Genomic DNA, 16,985 nt, shown 5'->3' with positions numbered 1-16,985 from the left:
CTGCGGTGCGGGCAGGGCTAATCTGTAGAAGGAAGACTGGGTGGTGGGTGAGGGCAAGATCTGCTTGTGCTGTGCTAGGGAGGACTTCCCCCGCTGAGGCTGCTGGGGTGGAGCTGTTTGGAGGGCCGGCCAGTCCCTCCTGTCTGGAGCAGTGGCTCAGCCGTGGGAGATTGAACTGAACGGGAGCCTAGACTAGAACACTAACTCTTCTTCGCAGTTTAGGATCGTAGAAGCATCGTAGAGGCAGATTTTGAGCGGAGGTCTGTGGTTTCAAGAATAGGAGATGGCTTATCTGTTGAAAGTTAAGGACCCCATTTCCTTGTCATAATCAGTGTGATCACGTGCAGTAATTACCCAGGAACGGGACGATGGCTCTTGTTGACTTTGGGCCTGGAGGAGGCGGGTGAGGGCTGCATGGCAGCCTCGGCAGGCACACTGGGCTCCAGGGAGCCCATTATCTGTGGCTTTTGGTCTCCCCAGCACATTTCAGAGGGTTGACTTCAGAGTCTTCAGTGCTTTGGGGACTAAGTAACCTTGGTGAACTCCTGCTGCTGTTTCTATGCAATTTAAGAACAGGATTTTAATCAGATTAAATATTTGGGAACTGGTGTCAGGTTTTTTTAGTGAACTGTGTTCCCATTTCAAAAATCTCACCTGGTCTTGGTTTAAGCCTCCGACCCATGGTGACCCAGAGCATTGTAAGTGTCTTATGCTGTCAGGCCTTGTTGGCTGCTCCCTGTTTGTGGAGCGGGGAGTTTAAGGTGGGTTGGGTACGATGCACGCCTTAGGAAGCTTTCTGGGTAGAAGATATGTTCTTTGAATACACTAGCTTCATTGTTGTTAAAACCGCCTGCAGCGGAGTCAGAGAATAGTGTAAGCCCAGCGTGTTAACTGGCTGGTTTATTACATTGTTTTTCGTGAGAAAAGTCCTTTGGGTCTCCAGGTTGATAGGTGTGGGTTGGGCATATGTGCACCGCTTGCCACCTGATGTCTCCAGTTGCCTGTTTTGATTAAACATTTCTCAGTTCACGATTTAGGGAAACAAATCGGTGCTCACGATTCTCGTTGAGTGGGTTGTTCATGGTTCTTCTCCGTAGTTTCCACGTGAACTGATTTTTAGTTGCCCTTGTTTTATTTTTTAAATTTAATTTAATTTTTTAAAATTTATTTTTCATTTAGTTTTGGCTACGTTGGGTCATTGTTGCTGCTGTGCATGGGCTTTCTCTAGTGGCGGCGAGTGGGTTTCTCATGCGGTGGCTTCTCTTGTTGCGGAGCACAGGCTTTTGGCGCGTGGGCTTCAGTAGTTGTGGCACGTGGTGCCCTTGTTTTATACATATCTCACACTCTAATCCGTAAAGTTGTATAAGAGCTTATGCCTTAAAAGGGAGAGCTCCCAAATGCGCCCTTGTTGACGCATGGATTAGACCCTGGATTTGCTGGTGGAGGTGGGCGGTGGGATAAGCGTGACAGCTACAACACAGTAAACAAAGGCTCTTTTTGCCTTTGAGAGTCATGGTTTCCTGAGTAAGTGGAATCAATACTCTGACTTTGTCTTTTCCTTTCAGATGGACTTGGTGGTATTGGCATGGGGTTAGGACCAGGAGGGCAGCCTATTGACGCTAATCATTTGAATAAAGGCATTGGAATGGGCAACATAGGACCCGCAGGTGAGGAATACGGTGTGCCTCGACTGGGGATTTCCGGGGAAGTTAAAGTTATTAAAGTTAACTATTGGGACAATTGGACATTGAGTAGTTCAAATGGAATGAGGCTTTAATTGGGACAAAATTAATTCCCTCCTTATTTATCTTTGATTTATTTTGATAAAAACAGTATTTTGTATTTTTACCGAGTTGAGTGTTCTTTTCTAAAGCTATTATGCTTTGCATTTTATCCTCACGAGACCTTCTGAGCTGAGGTACTCAGTTAAGCCTTTTGGTAAAAGGAGGCAAGCCAGAGAGTTGGTCTTGCTCAAGGTCACACTATCAGTTAGTGACAGAAACTGTAGGTCTCCTGATCCTGGGACCACAGCACTGCCACAGTCTGTCACCCAGACGCCCTTGGGTTCTCACCTGGTGTTGACATGGCTTGTAGAGGTAGGGGCGTTGGTGGATGCAGAAAGGTATGGAGGGCCTCATTGCATGACAGTATAGCTGTCATAGGCCACAAGGACGAATGATGCACAGTGTTCTCTTTGTTTAAGAAGAAATAGCTAATGAATAAAAGCTTTGGCGTGTAGAATAAACTTTGAACTTTACTTTTTAGCATTTTCGTTTTCGTGCAATGAAGCATTCGTATATCATTTTAAAATATTTCATTTTTATAACCTCAGGCCTATGTCTTTCTTGAAATTCTTTGAATTGCAAGATGGATGCCCTCTACCCTACTGTTGTCAGTTCTTCATATCCTTTGACTCCCTCCCAGATTAAACTCTGGGGCTGACCAAAACGACTTGGCCCATCACCTTGGGTGGCTATACCAGTCTGAACACCACATCCCCTGACTGATACCTCAGAGGAAAGGCTGCAGGTGGCAGGGAGGGAAGCCTCAGCGTTTTGAGGAACTGCTTTATATTTAGAGAGTTTTACCTTTAAAAGGGAGTTTTAAATCTACTTCTGTTCCCTAGTCTGTACCTGATATTTATATTTCATGTTTAAAACTGTCTAACTTGGGCATTTAATGAAACTATGTGGACACTATAAAATTTTGAGTCACATGGTGATTATTTTGTTAAAGGCTTAAATAGTTTTCTGGGAATGTACTAGTTTGACAGTTGAAATGGAAGAGCCCCCACCCTGTTTTTTGCACTTGACAATTAAAATATATTTGTAGTCAGGGATATTTTTGCTCATTTGCTGGTGTGGAATTTCTTGTGCTTTTTAAGTTCAAACTTTACTGCTTTGACATAATTTTAGTTTGCATTGACTTTTTCTTTTTAAGGAATGGGAATGGAAGGCATAGGATTTGGAATAAATAAAATGGGAGGTAAGAACTTTAAAATGAAGTACAAATGTAATTACTTTTAGGTATGGTTTTCCCTCTCTTTTTCCCCCCTTCCTTTTCTCTTAAGCCCTGCATGAAATTCTCACTTAGGTTTCCAAAAAGTTTGAGTCTAGAAATTACTTTTACCTGTTGATCCTTCTAGTGGGTGTCTTGGCCTTTGGTTCTGGCTTTCTCACTAACTAGCTCTGTGACCTTGGGCAAATCACTCCATCTCTCTGGGCCTTTCTTTGCTTGTCTCTTCATTGAAGGGGTTGGATCAGATCAGCCTTTTGAAGATAGTGATTTTTAAGTAAGGGCACTAGCCTTTTTTCTCCAAAAGCCCTTTAAACTTGGTGAGTTTCTGGCAGAAAGTGCCGTAGGTGAAACTTGTAAAAACATTTTTCTTTGCTTGTTCAGTCTGAGTCTTGTTAGGCTGGTGCTAAAATGCGAATGTCTCTTTCAGGCATGGAGGGACCCTTTGGTGGTGGTATGGAAAACATGGGTCGATTTGGATCTGGGATGAACATGGGCAGAATAAATGGTAAGATTTGTGTTTCCTTCCTGCTTATACCTACCTTTGTTGGCCGTTGGCTCTCAGGTGACCTTTAAGCAGCAGACCCATTTTTAATAAGTGATATCTCGCTTCCACTTCTGTACTGAATCTGATATCTTTGAATTGCCTTAAATAGTTTGTATTCCAGAAGCTAGACTTAGCGGTAGGGAAGTGTTAATTCTCTTAGTTACTAAATTCTTGAGGTTTTCTGTGTTTCAGATCTTCCCAATAATTGTCCAATAAAACTTTAAAGCTTTCCTATTGCCTCCAGCACTTGTCTCCCCTGGAGTGCTGGACTGGGTGAGTTCTTGAGCATCTGCTCTGATGTCTCCAGATTGTGAGCAGAGGCATTTGTTTAATTTAGCATTTATATAATGCAAAATTTGGCATACTATTATTTAAATCTTCCAGCCCTCCCAACTTAATAACCGAAATATAATTATATCACTTGTAGTAGTAACACTGTGTTATTTCATTTAGTCCTCGCAAGAACCGCATGACGTGTAGGTACTGTTATCCCCATTTCATTGGAAACTGAGGCCCACAGTGACTTGCCTAAGGTCCCATGGCTAGTAATGGTGGGATATGGACCCAGGCTGTCTGGCTCCGGAGCTTGGCTCTTAATCACATTGAGATCCTGCCTTTTAGAATTTTGCCTTCAGGCGTCACCCCCCACCCCCACCCCACCCCCACCCCCCGCCCCCGCCCACCAGCAGGGCTGTAGAATGCCAGGAGAAACTTGCTGTTATGAAAGTCTGTCTTTCTAAATCCTCTGGGTGTGGGTGGACTCTGACCCACACCTGGGGGAATGCTGCTGCTTTTATACACAGACTTTTCTGGAATGGGAAGTTACTAAGGACTTGGGGTTTCTTTTTTGTTTGTTTTTTTTGTTTTTACCTTTTTAAATTGAAGTATAGTTGATTTACAATGCTGCGTTAATTTCTCCTGTACAGCAGAGTGACTCAGTTACACACATAAGGATTTGGGTTTAAATGTTTCTTTGCTGGTCTGTAGTAACATATCATGTGAAGATGGTACAGAGCAAGCAAGAACCTTACTAGGATAGATATTAACTGTCAAACTGGAAAGAGAGACATTCCTGATGAATAAGCTGCCCTTCTTCATGGAGTGCCTTGTTCTAGATGATGATGAAAAGATTCAGGAAGATTCTTACCATTAATAAGGAATGAAGGGACAAAGGTCTAGCTCATGTGTGCATGGAGTTTTTAATAAGAAGTGAGAGTTGGAGAGGTCTGGCTTAATAAAGTGTTTGCTCAGAACAGATGAGCCATTAGAAAGGAGATTTGGGTTGCTGCTCTGAGGAATTTAGTGATGCGACTTAGACGTAGATGCAAACGAGGGTGCGGGCTGTGCTGAGCCACAGGGACAAAGTCTTTGGTAATCTGGCAGATGGAACGCAGCAGTTCACGCTTCTGAGCCTGGTGATTCAAGGTTCAGAGTGCTGATTGTCCTGAAGAGCCACAGTGGAAGATGTGTTCTTACGCTGTGTGGTTAGATGTTCTCCGATACAGATAGATACTCAGGAGTCCTCCTCCTCCATCCTCTACAGCAGAGAACAGGGCCTTCCTTGCCCTGGAGCTGTTTTGAAATTCGGGTGGAATTGGCTCTAGAGCCCTTGGGTGCTGGGTCCAAGGAAGGTTTCGATCACTGGGAAAAAGTTGATAGGGATGTTTCAGATTTAACTTAATGTTTAGTTGATTATCATGATGCATCACATTATAGTCACAGGTGCTGACAACATTAGACTGATTAGAAATCAGATTCTCAGGGCCAGTCGACCAACCAGTAGAGGTCAAATCTTCATAGAACGGGTACAAAAATTTTAAATTGAAAGATCATCAAATATTAAATGATGACTGGTTTGATGCAATATTTGACAATGAAAATTCCTTCTCTGTCTCTCTTGCTCTCTTTTTTGTGTCGGTGGGGAGCACATTGGAGTTCGTACAGGGTTGGTTCCCTGTACTCTACGTTCTGTTGACAGTTGGGAAGATAAATTCTGAGGCCTTTGCCAACACATTAATGCCTGCATGTGACTTCCTAATGTGTGTGGGGGGGTGTCTTCTTCATGGGCTTATGGTAAGGATTAAAGGAGTGCAGCAGAGCCCCCATCCATTACGGTGCCACTCTGGGATTTCTGTTCTGTGTATACAGGCTCGCACAAGTTAGATATATTTCCAGCAGATAGCATGCCACCAACCTGTGGGATTCAGTTGGATGGATTCAAGCTATGAATGTAAAGTCCACCATTGTCATCTGCTGCATCTTCTTATTAATTCATAATGCTAGTCTGCTTCCACGTTTGTAATAGACTCATTTACTTCTTTGAAAGTATAGGGGCTCCAGCTGCATATTTTGTAGTTGTGCAGTAAAAGATGTCCATTAATTAGCACATGTATACCTGATATTTCTAAGGAGCAAGATTAATTAACTAGGTTTTCCAGGGACCTCTCAGTATGGAAAGGAGACAAAGTGTGATGCACATTTTAAGTCTTGCTTTAGATGAATATACAAGGAAAGAAGTAGCCAGTGACAGGAGTCGTGAAAGGGTTTCTCAAACAGGTGACAGCTATGGCGGGGCTTTACCCCCACAGAAGCTAAGACCTTGTTGTTGTTGTTGTTGTTTTTAAATAAATTTATTTATTTTATTTATTTTTGGCTGCGTTGGGTCTTCGTTGCTGCGCACGGGCTTTCTCTAGTTGCGGTGGGCGGGGGCTACTCTTCGTTGCGGTGCGCGGGCTTCTCGTTGCGGTGGCTTCTCTTATTGCAGAGCATGGCTCTAGGTGCGCAGGCTTCAGTAGTTGTGGCTCGCGGGCTCTAGAGCGCAGGCTCAGTAGTTGTGGCGCACGGGCTTAGTTGCTCCGTGGCATGTGGGATCTTCCCGGACCAGGGCTCGAACCCGTGTCCCCTGCACTGGCAGGCGGATTCTTAACCACTGCGCCACCAGGCAAGTCTGAAGACCTTTGTTTTTAAAAGACATTGTGAGACTTCCCTGATGGCGCAGTGGTTAAGAATCCGCCTGCCAGTGCAGGGGACACGGGTTCGAGCCCTGGTCCGGGAAGATCCCACATGCCACGGAGCAACTAAGCCCGTGCCGCCACAACTACTGAAGCCTGTGCGCCTGAAGCCCACGCACCGCAACAGAATAGCCCCTGCTCGCCGCAACTAGAGAGAGCCCATGCGCAGCAACGAAGACCCAATGCAGCCAAAAATAAATAAGTAAATTAATAAATTTGTTTTTAAAAAAAGACACTTTGAAAAATAACAAATACTGCTGCAGTCAGCATAGAAAAAAAATGATGAAGTTACCAAACCCCATTATGTAGATGAAACCACTCCAGTGGATGTCTCTAGAGAAGTCATGTTGTTTGCACACAGGCGTCTTTCTCTGTTCTAATGGTTGTGCTTGTGATTGGAACATGGGTTTTTGCATTGGAGTTAGGTCCCAGCCTTTGCCTCACTCTTTACCAGGCATGTGACCTTGCTCAAGATTCTAAGTCATTTGAGCCTCAGTTTCTTTGTAAAGGGGCAGTGGTGATGGAGGGTAATGTAGGTGTGCAGTCTGGTTGTGAGGATTCCATGAAGTAATAGCACATATAAAGCCCTGGGCAGGGCAGGGCATGTGGGAAGTGCCCCAGAGGTGGTACCTGCTGCTGCTGTAACATAGGCAGGCTCTCCTGCAGCCTACCTTTGATGCCACATGCACTGCAGCCTCCCCACACCATTTACTGCAGCAGTGGGTGCTTGGTGTATCCGTTGTGTGACTGTGTGTAAGCTGGAAATTAGTCCTAATGGACTAAAGGTGGGTTGTTCTCAGGGATTCATTTGAGGTGACTTTCTTTTTTAAGGAATAAAGGATGAACGATGGTTTCCTATAGAAAAACTAAAACATGCTGACTTGCTCGTAGCTGTTGTGTGTTTATAGTTTTTTGTTTTTAATGTCTAAAACATAATGGTATTCCTGGAAAGGCCTAGGGTAATATTTTTTTCCACAGAGATGGAGCGTGGCATGGGTGGAGGATTTGAGAGAGACTTTGCCAGAAATGAAATGGGAATGTCTCGAAGCTTTGGAGAGCCCCTTGGCAGAGGAATGGGTAAGAAGGCCCCATGGGCCCCTATGTGGGCGGGGTCAACCCCCCGGGGGTGCAGGCTCACCCTGATGTCGGGAGGTTCTTAGGCAAAGTCAGCTATCTTTCCTTAGGCTTTAAAAAAAAATTGTATGTTTTCTAGGTCTAGATAGGAACTTTTGGTCCTTGAATTTTTTTATTGGTATCAACAGCACCATTTTTCTTTAGTCTTTTCAGATGGCTGCTTTTTTCACATTGGTATAAGGTGTTTTCTTGCTGTGGAGTTAAAAACTGCTGTGTTTACATGACGTTGTGGCTCTCTAGTCACGGTAGAGATTTTCAAGGCCCTGCTCAGTCGGGGTGTGAGTCTCCTTAGTCCAGGGGCCTGTGGTGTTCCAGTTAACAAAGGATGACGGTGTGCTTGCTGATGCAGTTGAAAGAGATCTTGGTGAACAGGGAAGTTTCCTAATGTTGGAAGGCCTGGAGTATTGGGCCTGTCTAAATGTAGTTTTGGTTAGTTTGCAAAGCAGTTTTTTCTTTACTTTTCCATGGATGTCTTCCCCTGTTTTGAGATTAGACATTTCTGAGAATCTGCCAGCCTGATTCTTAATTAGTGTGGAACAAGGAGATTGTCTATTCCTGGGCTCTGAAGTTTGTTTCTCTCAAAGGAGATTTAGAGCATGGAAAACTCTCTCCCCAACACCCCCTCCCCCATCTTCATCAGCTTCTCATCCTGTGCAGATAGGTGGCTACTAGGTGATAGCCTCAAAGAGTGTTCAGCCTGTCTTTATGGGTCACCTTGGGCTAGCTGTGAGGATTTTAAGCTTTTTTATGTCTAGTTTGTATGAGCTGAGCTGTATTTATCTCCAGGAATCCTATCTTCTTTGTTTCCTTCATGAAAACCAGGAATTATTAGAAACTATTTCTCTCAGAGTAGACTGTTGGCTTTTGTTTCATTTGTCCCCCTGACCATGGTTAGGAAAGTTAAGTGATTTTTCTTGCATCGAAACTAGCTGGTACTGAAGATTTACTTTTTCTGTGCTCACTTGATATGACTGTAGCTTTATTCTAGATTGTTCCAGAGCTTTAGAATTTGGGGGTGAGTTCATAATCTGTATGTGACTAGGTCAGTTAAAAGTTTCTTGTTGCCATGACTGGCTTTGTTTTTTGTGTCTTGAAATGGTAGGGTATTAAAATTTTTTTTTAATTTACTGTCATTTGGCTGCAAATACTAATTTGTGGGTGGATACCTGTGGTGAGAAGAACAAAATGGCACGTGACTTTCCTCCCACAGGCACTTTGTGCTGCTCTTGAGCCTTCAATCCTTTGCTGCTCTGGGTCCTCTCACCTCACCTCTGTGATGAGGCTTGTCAGCCTTGTCCCAGATCGTGTGGAGGCACAAGAGGTGGACTGGTGAGGTTATTTCATGTGGCGACAGGAAACATGTCCTGTCCTGACGTGAATATAGGAAGGTCATCTGCAGGCCTTGCTATCTCCTGCTACTTTGGCACCTTCTTCCTGATTGAGACCATGGTCTGTTTGTCCTGAGGCTTCCCAGAGTGACCATGGGCAAGAGCAAAGAGCTTTTGTTCTCCTACTACTTATGATCAGACTCAAGTTAGTAAAATGGTCTTTGTACCAAGGAAAATCTTTAAGTCAGGTTTTCAGAGTAGTTGCCTGGATTGTTTGGTTTTTTTTTCAGATTCAGTTCTTGATCTTTTTTTTCTGTATTATTTACTTGACAGTTGGATCATTTTGGTGTGCTACTTTTGTAGTGCTCTCCCTATTCAGTATCCCTTCTTTCCTATCAAGGCAATAGATCTTTGTACTTCTTTGTGCAAACAACTGTGCTTGGTGCTCCAGGGCTATAGATAGATATGTGATCCTTAACTTTGAAGGATGTGGTGTAGCTGAGGAGACGGTGCTCAGAGTGGCTTGGGACAGCACCAGAGATCAGCACGTAGAAGTGGCCTAGTTGAGGGAGCCAGTGGAGATGTTGATTCCCGGGCTCTCCGCAGCTATGTGAGCACCACACAAAGGCGATCATTTTCTGTGTTAAGATTTGAAAAAGCGCTGCTCTAGATGCTTGATAGAAGTGTTCTGCTCAGAGAACACAGGATCGAGGCAGGGGTGTAAGAAGACCATGCAGGAGATGCAGTTCACGCTGGAGGGGCTGGACTTCACCATAGGTAGAGGGGGGTACTGGCCCACAGAGAGGGCGGACAGCATCAGGTGCAGAGGCTTGGAGATGTCAGTCTACTTGGGGTGGGAAGAACAGAACAGATTAAAGTTTTAAGTCGGAGCAGGGAGCCCTGTGAACACCCATGAAAATAATTTGTCCTTTCTCTTCAAATCAGTGGTCGGCTGATTGTGAAGTCTTTTGCCAGGGAATGGTTTGATCCAAGTGCTGTTTTAGGAACTAGAACCTAGGCCTGGGCGTGCTGAGTAGGCTCCCAGGCATCATGGAAGAATAAGCCCCGGTCTTGCTTCCTGGCTGGAGGTCTGTTTTCTTGGTGTACTTTCCCACCCCCTTCCTTTAGCAGGTAGTTGTAATACTTGAAACAGCTGCAGGGCTAGGGTTTAATCTCTTCATGGTCATGGTCAAAATATGATATGTGCTCTGTGGCTCTTGTCCATGTTGCTCAGCACACTTCAGGACCAGAGAGGGGGTGGGTACAAGTTTCTTTTATATAGTGAAAGACCCAGAAGAAACTTAAAAGCTAACACTAATGATAGCATTAGACAAACTTAACAGAGGTTTGAATGAACTGCCAGCAAGCAAGCAGCAGTATTGCTGTTTTGGAAAGCTGAGTGTGTTGGGGTTTTGTTTACCTGAGGCTTTGTCTGTCACTTGGTTACCATCACATTTAGCTCCTTCCAGGCAGGGCTCGTAGGCTCAGTTCGCTGCAGTCTTCCCTTGCCTGGCTCGTTGATTAGGTCATATTTCCAGCACTGCATGCGGTTGCTGCTGGTTTTCAGGGGTTGGGCTCTAAGTGTAGGTACAGTGGTAGTTTGTTGAAGGGTAACTGTGAGGTGCTGATTGGGTCTGGGTGGGTGAGTGCACGCTTCAGTCTGTGAGTACTGAGTGTCTGGACCAGCTTTAGAAAACTGTGCTACTGGCCCCATTCTTGCTCTAACCTTCCAAGTTCAGCTCGTGGGTGCAGTACCAGAGGCCCTGCCAACTTGGCCTCAGACTCTGGAGCTACATGGGACTCTAGCATCATGACCAATCATCAAGGACCCTTACAGTTTTCCAGTAAAATGACCTTGTCTGTGTGTATATTTCTCAACCCCTTCCCCTTTCCTTCTTTATTTTTTAATTAGTAGTAGTCCTGCTCTGGAATCTGTAATAAATTTCTATTACCATAGAGGAACTTGGCTAATTTTTTTTTCTTCCTGATTTCCTTAGAAATCCTAAGTAATGCACTGAAGAGAGGAGAGATCATTGCAAAGCAGGGAGGAGGTAGGAAACGCTTAGTTTTGATGTTTTGATTTTTAGAATAGGCCTGTGTTGCCGGGGATAGTAGTGTAGTGGTGAAAGCATGGGCTCTAAAATAGACTGCCTGGGGTGGGGAACCAGCTCTGGCTCCTCCTAGCTGTGTGACATTTGGCAAGTTACTGAACTTCTCTGTTTTTTGTACTGTAAAATGGGGATATAATGGTACCTACCTCATAGGGTTGTTCTGTAGAGTAAATGAGTTAATGCATAAAAGAGGACGTATGTATGTATGTGCTGTGTACACGTTAGCCATTGTCAAAATGTCCATGTAATCTGGGGGCTTTCTCGTTTCTAGTACTATAAAATTGTAAATTGCTAAAAGTAAATATTTTACCTGATTATAAAAGTGTACACCACCTAATCATAACATATGTTTACTATGTACACATGTACTCAAAAAAATTCAGAACATTATGAAGAAAGTAAATACCTGAAATCTCACTGCCCTGTGATGAATGCTGTAAATATTTTGGACTATATTCTCCCATTAATACACTTTTTTTAAGGGGTGCCTAAAACTAAATGTACTCACTTCAGTCTGATTTTTTTTTTTTCTCATGGCTCTGAGCATCTTGGCATTTCCTTGGTAACTCCACTTGCTGGATTCATTTCTGTGGTGGGCTGATTCTAGAACTCCACGTGGGTACCATTTCTTCCTAGTTCTCTGCTGCTATTGGCATCTGGAGTGTCACCCTCATTTTTGGTACTTTTGGGTATGCTACCCACCCTCTCTAGGTCTCTTACATTTTTTATAGTTTCTGAGATATTTCTGCTGTGAAAGCTTAATATTCTTAAAATTGTGTTTATATTTTGCCACTTGGTGCACTGTTATTCAGCCAAGGAAACAGTCACCGAGAAGTGGCATGACTCATGCAAGGTCACGGCTTTGGTCAGTTAGAGAATCAAAGAAACGGCTGAATTTCCTCTTCTTGAATTTGCATCTTGGCCTGGGCTGCTTGATTCAGTAATGGGCTGGCTGAGGGCTCAGCTGCCCATTTTTCAGAGGCAGGTGGTGATGGTGAAGCTTGAGTGAGGGGGACCCTCGGGCTCTGCATGTGGAAAAACTTGGTGGCCAGTGGCCTTGGTGGTGGAGCCAGACCCTCCTTCTCCAGAATTGCAAGCATCACAGGGTCGGCTGTGCACTGCTGACCTGCCAGTGTGTGTCCAGCTGAACCGTGACAGTGAGGGACTGATCCCAGGCCTCTTACTGAATCTACTCTGCAGTGCCATCAGCTTTTTTTCCTCCAAAGCTAGCAAAGTTACACACGGCAAAGTCGGTTGGCGGTTTCCGTGACAGAGTAAGGTTCCCTAGAAGTGGCTGGCTGTGTTCATTTTTTCGTGAGGATCTGTATTGGTGTTGGTGTTTGTTTTCTTTATCTCTTCCTGATTACATGGCTGTGTAATAACTTACCTATGCCGTGGAGGTGCTAAGGAAATGCAGCCAGACTGGTTACCAGCAGGGCATTGTAGAGGGACAAGTTGGGAGAGGATAGAGGTTGTGAGCAATTTTAATTGTCCCCGTTATAATCCATGTAATCCATTATGTCGGGTGACCATCTGAGTGTGGGGTTTCTGTCCCTTGCGCCCGGCCCCCCAGAGCCTTTATCAATGTCTGGTGGTAGGGAAACTGCAGAGTTCTCAAGGAGTTGATGCCTGTTGCTCACAAAGCTTGTCACAAGTATTAGCACTTTCAGAGTAATGTGGAGAACATTGTTGATCAAAGTCCTCGGGGTGGGTTTTTTCCCTTTTTAAATTTTATTATGGAAATTAACTGTGGCACAGAAGTAGGAAGAATGATGTACTCACTACCCAGCTTTAACAGTTGTCAACGTTTGCAGGATATCTAATGATAACTTATGGTGGGACTTAAAATTTCTGAACCGTGGTTGAGCTTGTGAAGTGCCTAGGCCTCTGCACCCAGGGAACCCTCCTGGCATGGTGTGCACACAGATCCTCAAGTACCTGACATACGCCTGACACATTTTGTGTCTCTGTTTTAGGTGGAGGCGGAGGCAGTGTCCCTGGAATTGAGAGGATGGGCCCCGGCATTGACCGCATTGGGGGTGCCGGCATGGAGCGCATGGGTGCAGGCCTGGGCCACGGCATGGATCGTGTGGGCTCCGAGATTGAGCGCATGGGCCTGGTCATGGACCGCATGGGCTCAGTCGAGCGCATGGGCTCCGGCATCGAGCGCATGGGCCCGCTGGGCCTCGACCACATGGCCTCCAGCATCGAGCGCATGGGCCAGACCATGGAGCGCATCGGCTCTGGCGTGGAGCGCATGGGTGCCGGCATGGGCTTTGGCCTGGAGCGTATGGCCGCACCCATTGACCGTGTGGGCCAGACCATTGAGCGCATGGGCTCTGGCGTGGAGCGAATGGGCCCTGCCATCGAGCGCATGGGCCTGGGCATGGAGCGCATGGTGCCCGCAGGCATGGGGGCAGGCCTGGAGCGCATGGGCCCTGTGATGGATCGCATGGCCACCGGCCTGGAGCGCATGGGCGCCAACAACCTGGAGCGCATGGGCCTGGAGCGTATGGGCGCCAACAGTCTCGAGCGCATGGGCCTGGAGCGCATGGGCGCCAACAGCCTGGAGCGCATGGGTCCCGCCATGGGCCCGGCCCTGGGCGCTGGCATTGAGCGCATGGGCCTGGCCATGGGTGGTGGTGGCGGTGCCAGCTTTGACCGTGCCATCGAGATGGAGCGTGGCAACTTTGGAGGAAGCTTCGCAGGTTCCTTTGGTGGAGCTGGAGGCCATGCTCCTGGGGTGGCCAGGAAGGCCTGCCAGATATTTGTGAGAAATGTAAGTGGCTGTTCAGGAACTTCTCAGGGGTCGTATGCACAAGGGAGGAGGGGGCAGGACCGAGTGGTAGCAGGTCGAAGTCAGAGGGAGAGCTGAGTAGCGTGCAAGGGCCCTTTGCCACTTTCCCCAAAGTTTGGTGTTGGTAGAATGAGGAGGGAATGTGAGAGCTCATGATACTCGTGCAGCAGAAATAGCGGGTTTTGTGAAATCCTAGGCTTCTCTGACTACTGGATGGAAAAGACAGTGATCTGAAGAACTTGAGTTTCTTGAACTCTCAGCTTAATGAGCTGCTAAATGACGTGGCACGACAGTTCGGGGGTGGGGGGGAAAGGCTGTCTCTGAATTATCTTTACCAGATCGACCACCTTCAGCTACTACTGAGTGGTTCTGTGGGCTGCTCACCACAGGCAGCTGTGTGTCCTGCTCCGTGCATGGTGCTCCCACAGACAGATGCAGACAGGAGGGAGTGAACTTGCTGTGCTAGTTTAGAACCTCACCCAGACAGACTCGTTTTGTTTTCTGCTGATCATCTCAGTGTGAAGGTCAGCCAGTTTCTCTGTGTAATAAGTTTTAAAGGCACTCTGAGACAATTGATGTTTGTGCATTAGGATTTGGTTGAATCACTCACCAGTCTCCTTTTTCTCCCTCAGCTCCCATTTGATTTTACATGGAAGATGCTAAAAGACAAGTTCAACGAATGTGGTAAGTATTTGAGAGGCTTTCTAGGTGCTTCCTTGTGTTGTGGCTTGTTGGTGCTGCATTGGACTCATGCAGCTAGGCTTCCATCCTAGTCTTCACAGACGCCTTCCGTGACTCTGGAGGATGGATGGGACTTGCCATTTTTCTGCCTGTGCAAGTATTCAAGCAGGTTGTTGAGTTTCCTTTTATGTGTCAGATACTTTTTCACCTGCGTTCTCATTTCATCTTTGTTTTTCTCTTTTTTTCCCTCTTCCGGTTTTTGAAAGGAGGTAGTGTTGTCCCCATTTTACAGAGTCAGGCCAAGTCATGTTCCCGGGGTCACATGGCTTCTAAGTGACAAAGCTAAATTAAATACATCTGAGACAAGGTTGTTTTCCACAATAGCACCATTGGTTTGCCCCTCAGAGAGCACTCGCCCAGCAGGTCCCTTGGGTGAGGTTTCACAGGCTCTGGGCACACAGTAGCTTGTGTGCGATGAAGCTAAGGGTCTCTGATTGAGGTTTCCTGGCACACCAGGCAGCCATTCTGGAAGGGTCACTTTGTGGCCAAAAAGAAGTTGTCTCCGGGTTAAGCCCTGCCCCTCACGCCTACCACCTCTTTTCTTTTAACCGTGTCAAGTTGGGAGCCCCAGCCCTAATCCAGAGGTCTGGGTGGCTCCCTGGATCAAGGCCTCCTCAGTGTTTTCTCATTTCCTTTTGCTGCAGTGACTCAGATTTCACCACTATTGCTGCTTCTCCTGGTTCTTCTCTCGGGTCAACTGTTGAGCCATAGCCTGCCTTTTTGCCCAGTTCTTGTCCTCTTTCCCCACTCCTTAGTTCCCAAGTTGTAGTGGATATTCTGAAAAGTCAAATTGGATCATGTCACTTCCCCCCTGCCACAGATGCCCGGAGGTGTCCCTCTGCTGGCAAGAGAAAGCCCAAACTACGATCCCCTGTATGACTTAATGTCACCCTAAGCTGTTTTAGAACTTTCCTGTGAGAAGCCCTCCAGGATGTTGACCTCTCAAGCAGAGTTGATGGCCCTAGAATTGTGGGTGCCAGCACCGGTTACACTGTGTGTTCTTGGCCCTGTGTTTCTGTGGCTCTTCCCTTGTAGATTGTTTCCATGGTGCTTGACACATACCTGGATGCTTAACCGGAGCTTGAATGAATATGTGTAACCTGCTTGCCAATTATTACAAAGCTTGTATTTGGACAGTACATAAGTGTCCATGGTATTGGCATTGGCCTTGTAAATGCGGTGGAGCAGTGTATTAAAGGTGAGGCCTCTGTAAAATTTGCCTATAAAGCTGGCTTCACACAGCGTCTTTTTATAACTCTTGAGAGTAAAGGTGTGCATTTGAAGCCGCCAGGAATGCTTATCACGGGTCAGATTGTTGTCCCGTTGGCAGAAGAATGGCAACGTGGCTGAGGGCCGTAGTAGCTGGGTTCCAGCCGCTGTGTTCTGAGCATTTGTGCGCCAGGCGCGAGGGCCACTCTCCCTTTTGACTCTGTCAACCGAAATCCAACAGGTGATCTGGACTGAGTGGAGCCCAGACTGAGGCTGAGCTCTGGGTTTGCCTGATGAGTTGTGGTCTCTTCTTCCCTCCCTGTGCCCAGGCCACGTGCTGTATGCCGACATCAAGATGGAGAATGGGAAGTCCAAGGGGTGCGGTGTGGTTAAGTTTGAGTCGCCAGAGGTGGCTGAGAGAGCCTGCCGGATGATGAATGGGATGAAGCTGAGTGGCCGAGAGATTGATGTTCGAATCGATAGAAATGCTTAAGCAGTTGCCTTTTTTAAACATCGATACCAGACCTCTGAATTTGTATTTTTTCTTGTTAACCATTTTAATTTGTTGGCTGGATGTATAAAGATGTTTAAAAAATTCAGTTGCTTTTTGGGGTAATTTGAATTACTTTTTTAATGACTGGGGTTCCATTTGACTGTTTGCATTGAGATTGCAATGTGCGCAATTTTTTTTGTAGTTGTGGCATCTTGTTGACATCGAATATGACTTTGATAATAAATACCAGTTCCTGAAAGCTGCTTGCTTTTGCGTGTGTGTTGTGGGGTAACTGCCCAGAGTTTGGGGGAGCTAGAGCTGCTCAGTCTCCTTTCTACCCTTGGAGCTGTGGACCCTTGGGGTGGGAGGCCACTGGCCCCAGCCATTTCAGAAAAATCTTGTTGTGGAAACGGAATCCTGAGTGGACCTCAATCCCCCAGGGCCGGTTAATGGTGCACTCGGCTGTCGGAGCCATCCTGTCTCCCCTGGTGCAGTTCTGTGGGGCACAGATGCTGCGTCAGGCTCGTTTCCAGTTAGACTTTTGTCTCAGTCTGCTCCGGCTGCTGTAACAAACATTTGTTTCTCACAGTTCTGGAGGC

The 16,985-nt window shown here is 46.2% G+C and overlaps 1 protein-coding gene across 11 annotated transcripts in view; it reads left to right on the top strand.

Annotated features, from left to right (window-relative positions):
- Nucleotides 1-16,645, top strand: part of HNRNPM (heterogeneous nuclear ribonucleoprotein M) — a 38,954-nt gene extending 22,309 nt beyond the window's left edge. For 2 of the 11 annotated variants that reach the window (XM_068537076.1, XM_068537073.1), the window contains 8 exons: nucleotides 1,566-1,667; nucleotides 2,941-2,985; nucleotides 3,446-3,523; nucleotides 7,552-7,650; nucleotides 11,033-11,086; nucleotides 13,123-13,925; nucleotides 14,576-14,627; nucleotides 16,223-16,645. In XM_068537076.1, the coding sequence (XP_068393177.1) occupies nucleotides 1,566-1,667; nucleotides 2,941-2,985; nucleotides 3,446-3,523; nucleotides 7,552-7,650; nucleotides 11,033-11,086; nucleotides 13,123-13,925; nucleotides 14,576-14,627; nucleotides 16,223-16,386 (1,397 nt within the window). In that variant the 3' untranslated portion in view covers nucleotides 16,387-16,645. The remainder of the gene's footprint in view (nucleotides 1-1,565; nucleotides 1,668-2,940; nucleotides 2,986-3,445; nucleotides 3,524-7,551; nucleotides 7,651-11,032; nucleotides 11,087-13,122; nucleotides 13,926-14,575; nucleotides 14,628-16,222) is intronic. The other 9 variants (XM_068537083.1, XM_068537082.1, XM_068537080.1 and 6 more) reach the window with 6 other exon arrangements.
- The last annotated feature ends 340 nt before the right edge of the window (nucleotides 16,646-16,985 follow it).

Source organism: Eschrichtius robustus, chromosome 2 (genome assembly GCF_028021215.1).
Source record: "Eschrichtius robustus isolate mEscRob2 chromosome 2, mEscRob2.pri, whole genome shotgun sequence".
NCBI classification, from domain to species: Eukaryota; Metazoa; Chordata; class Mammalia; order Artiodactyla; family Eschrichtiidae; genus Eschrichtius; species Eschrichtius robustus.
The sequence above is the reverse complement of the archived record's forward strand: the minus strand, read 5'-3'. Positions and strand labels throughout refer to the sequence as shown.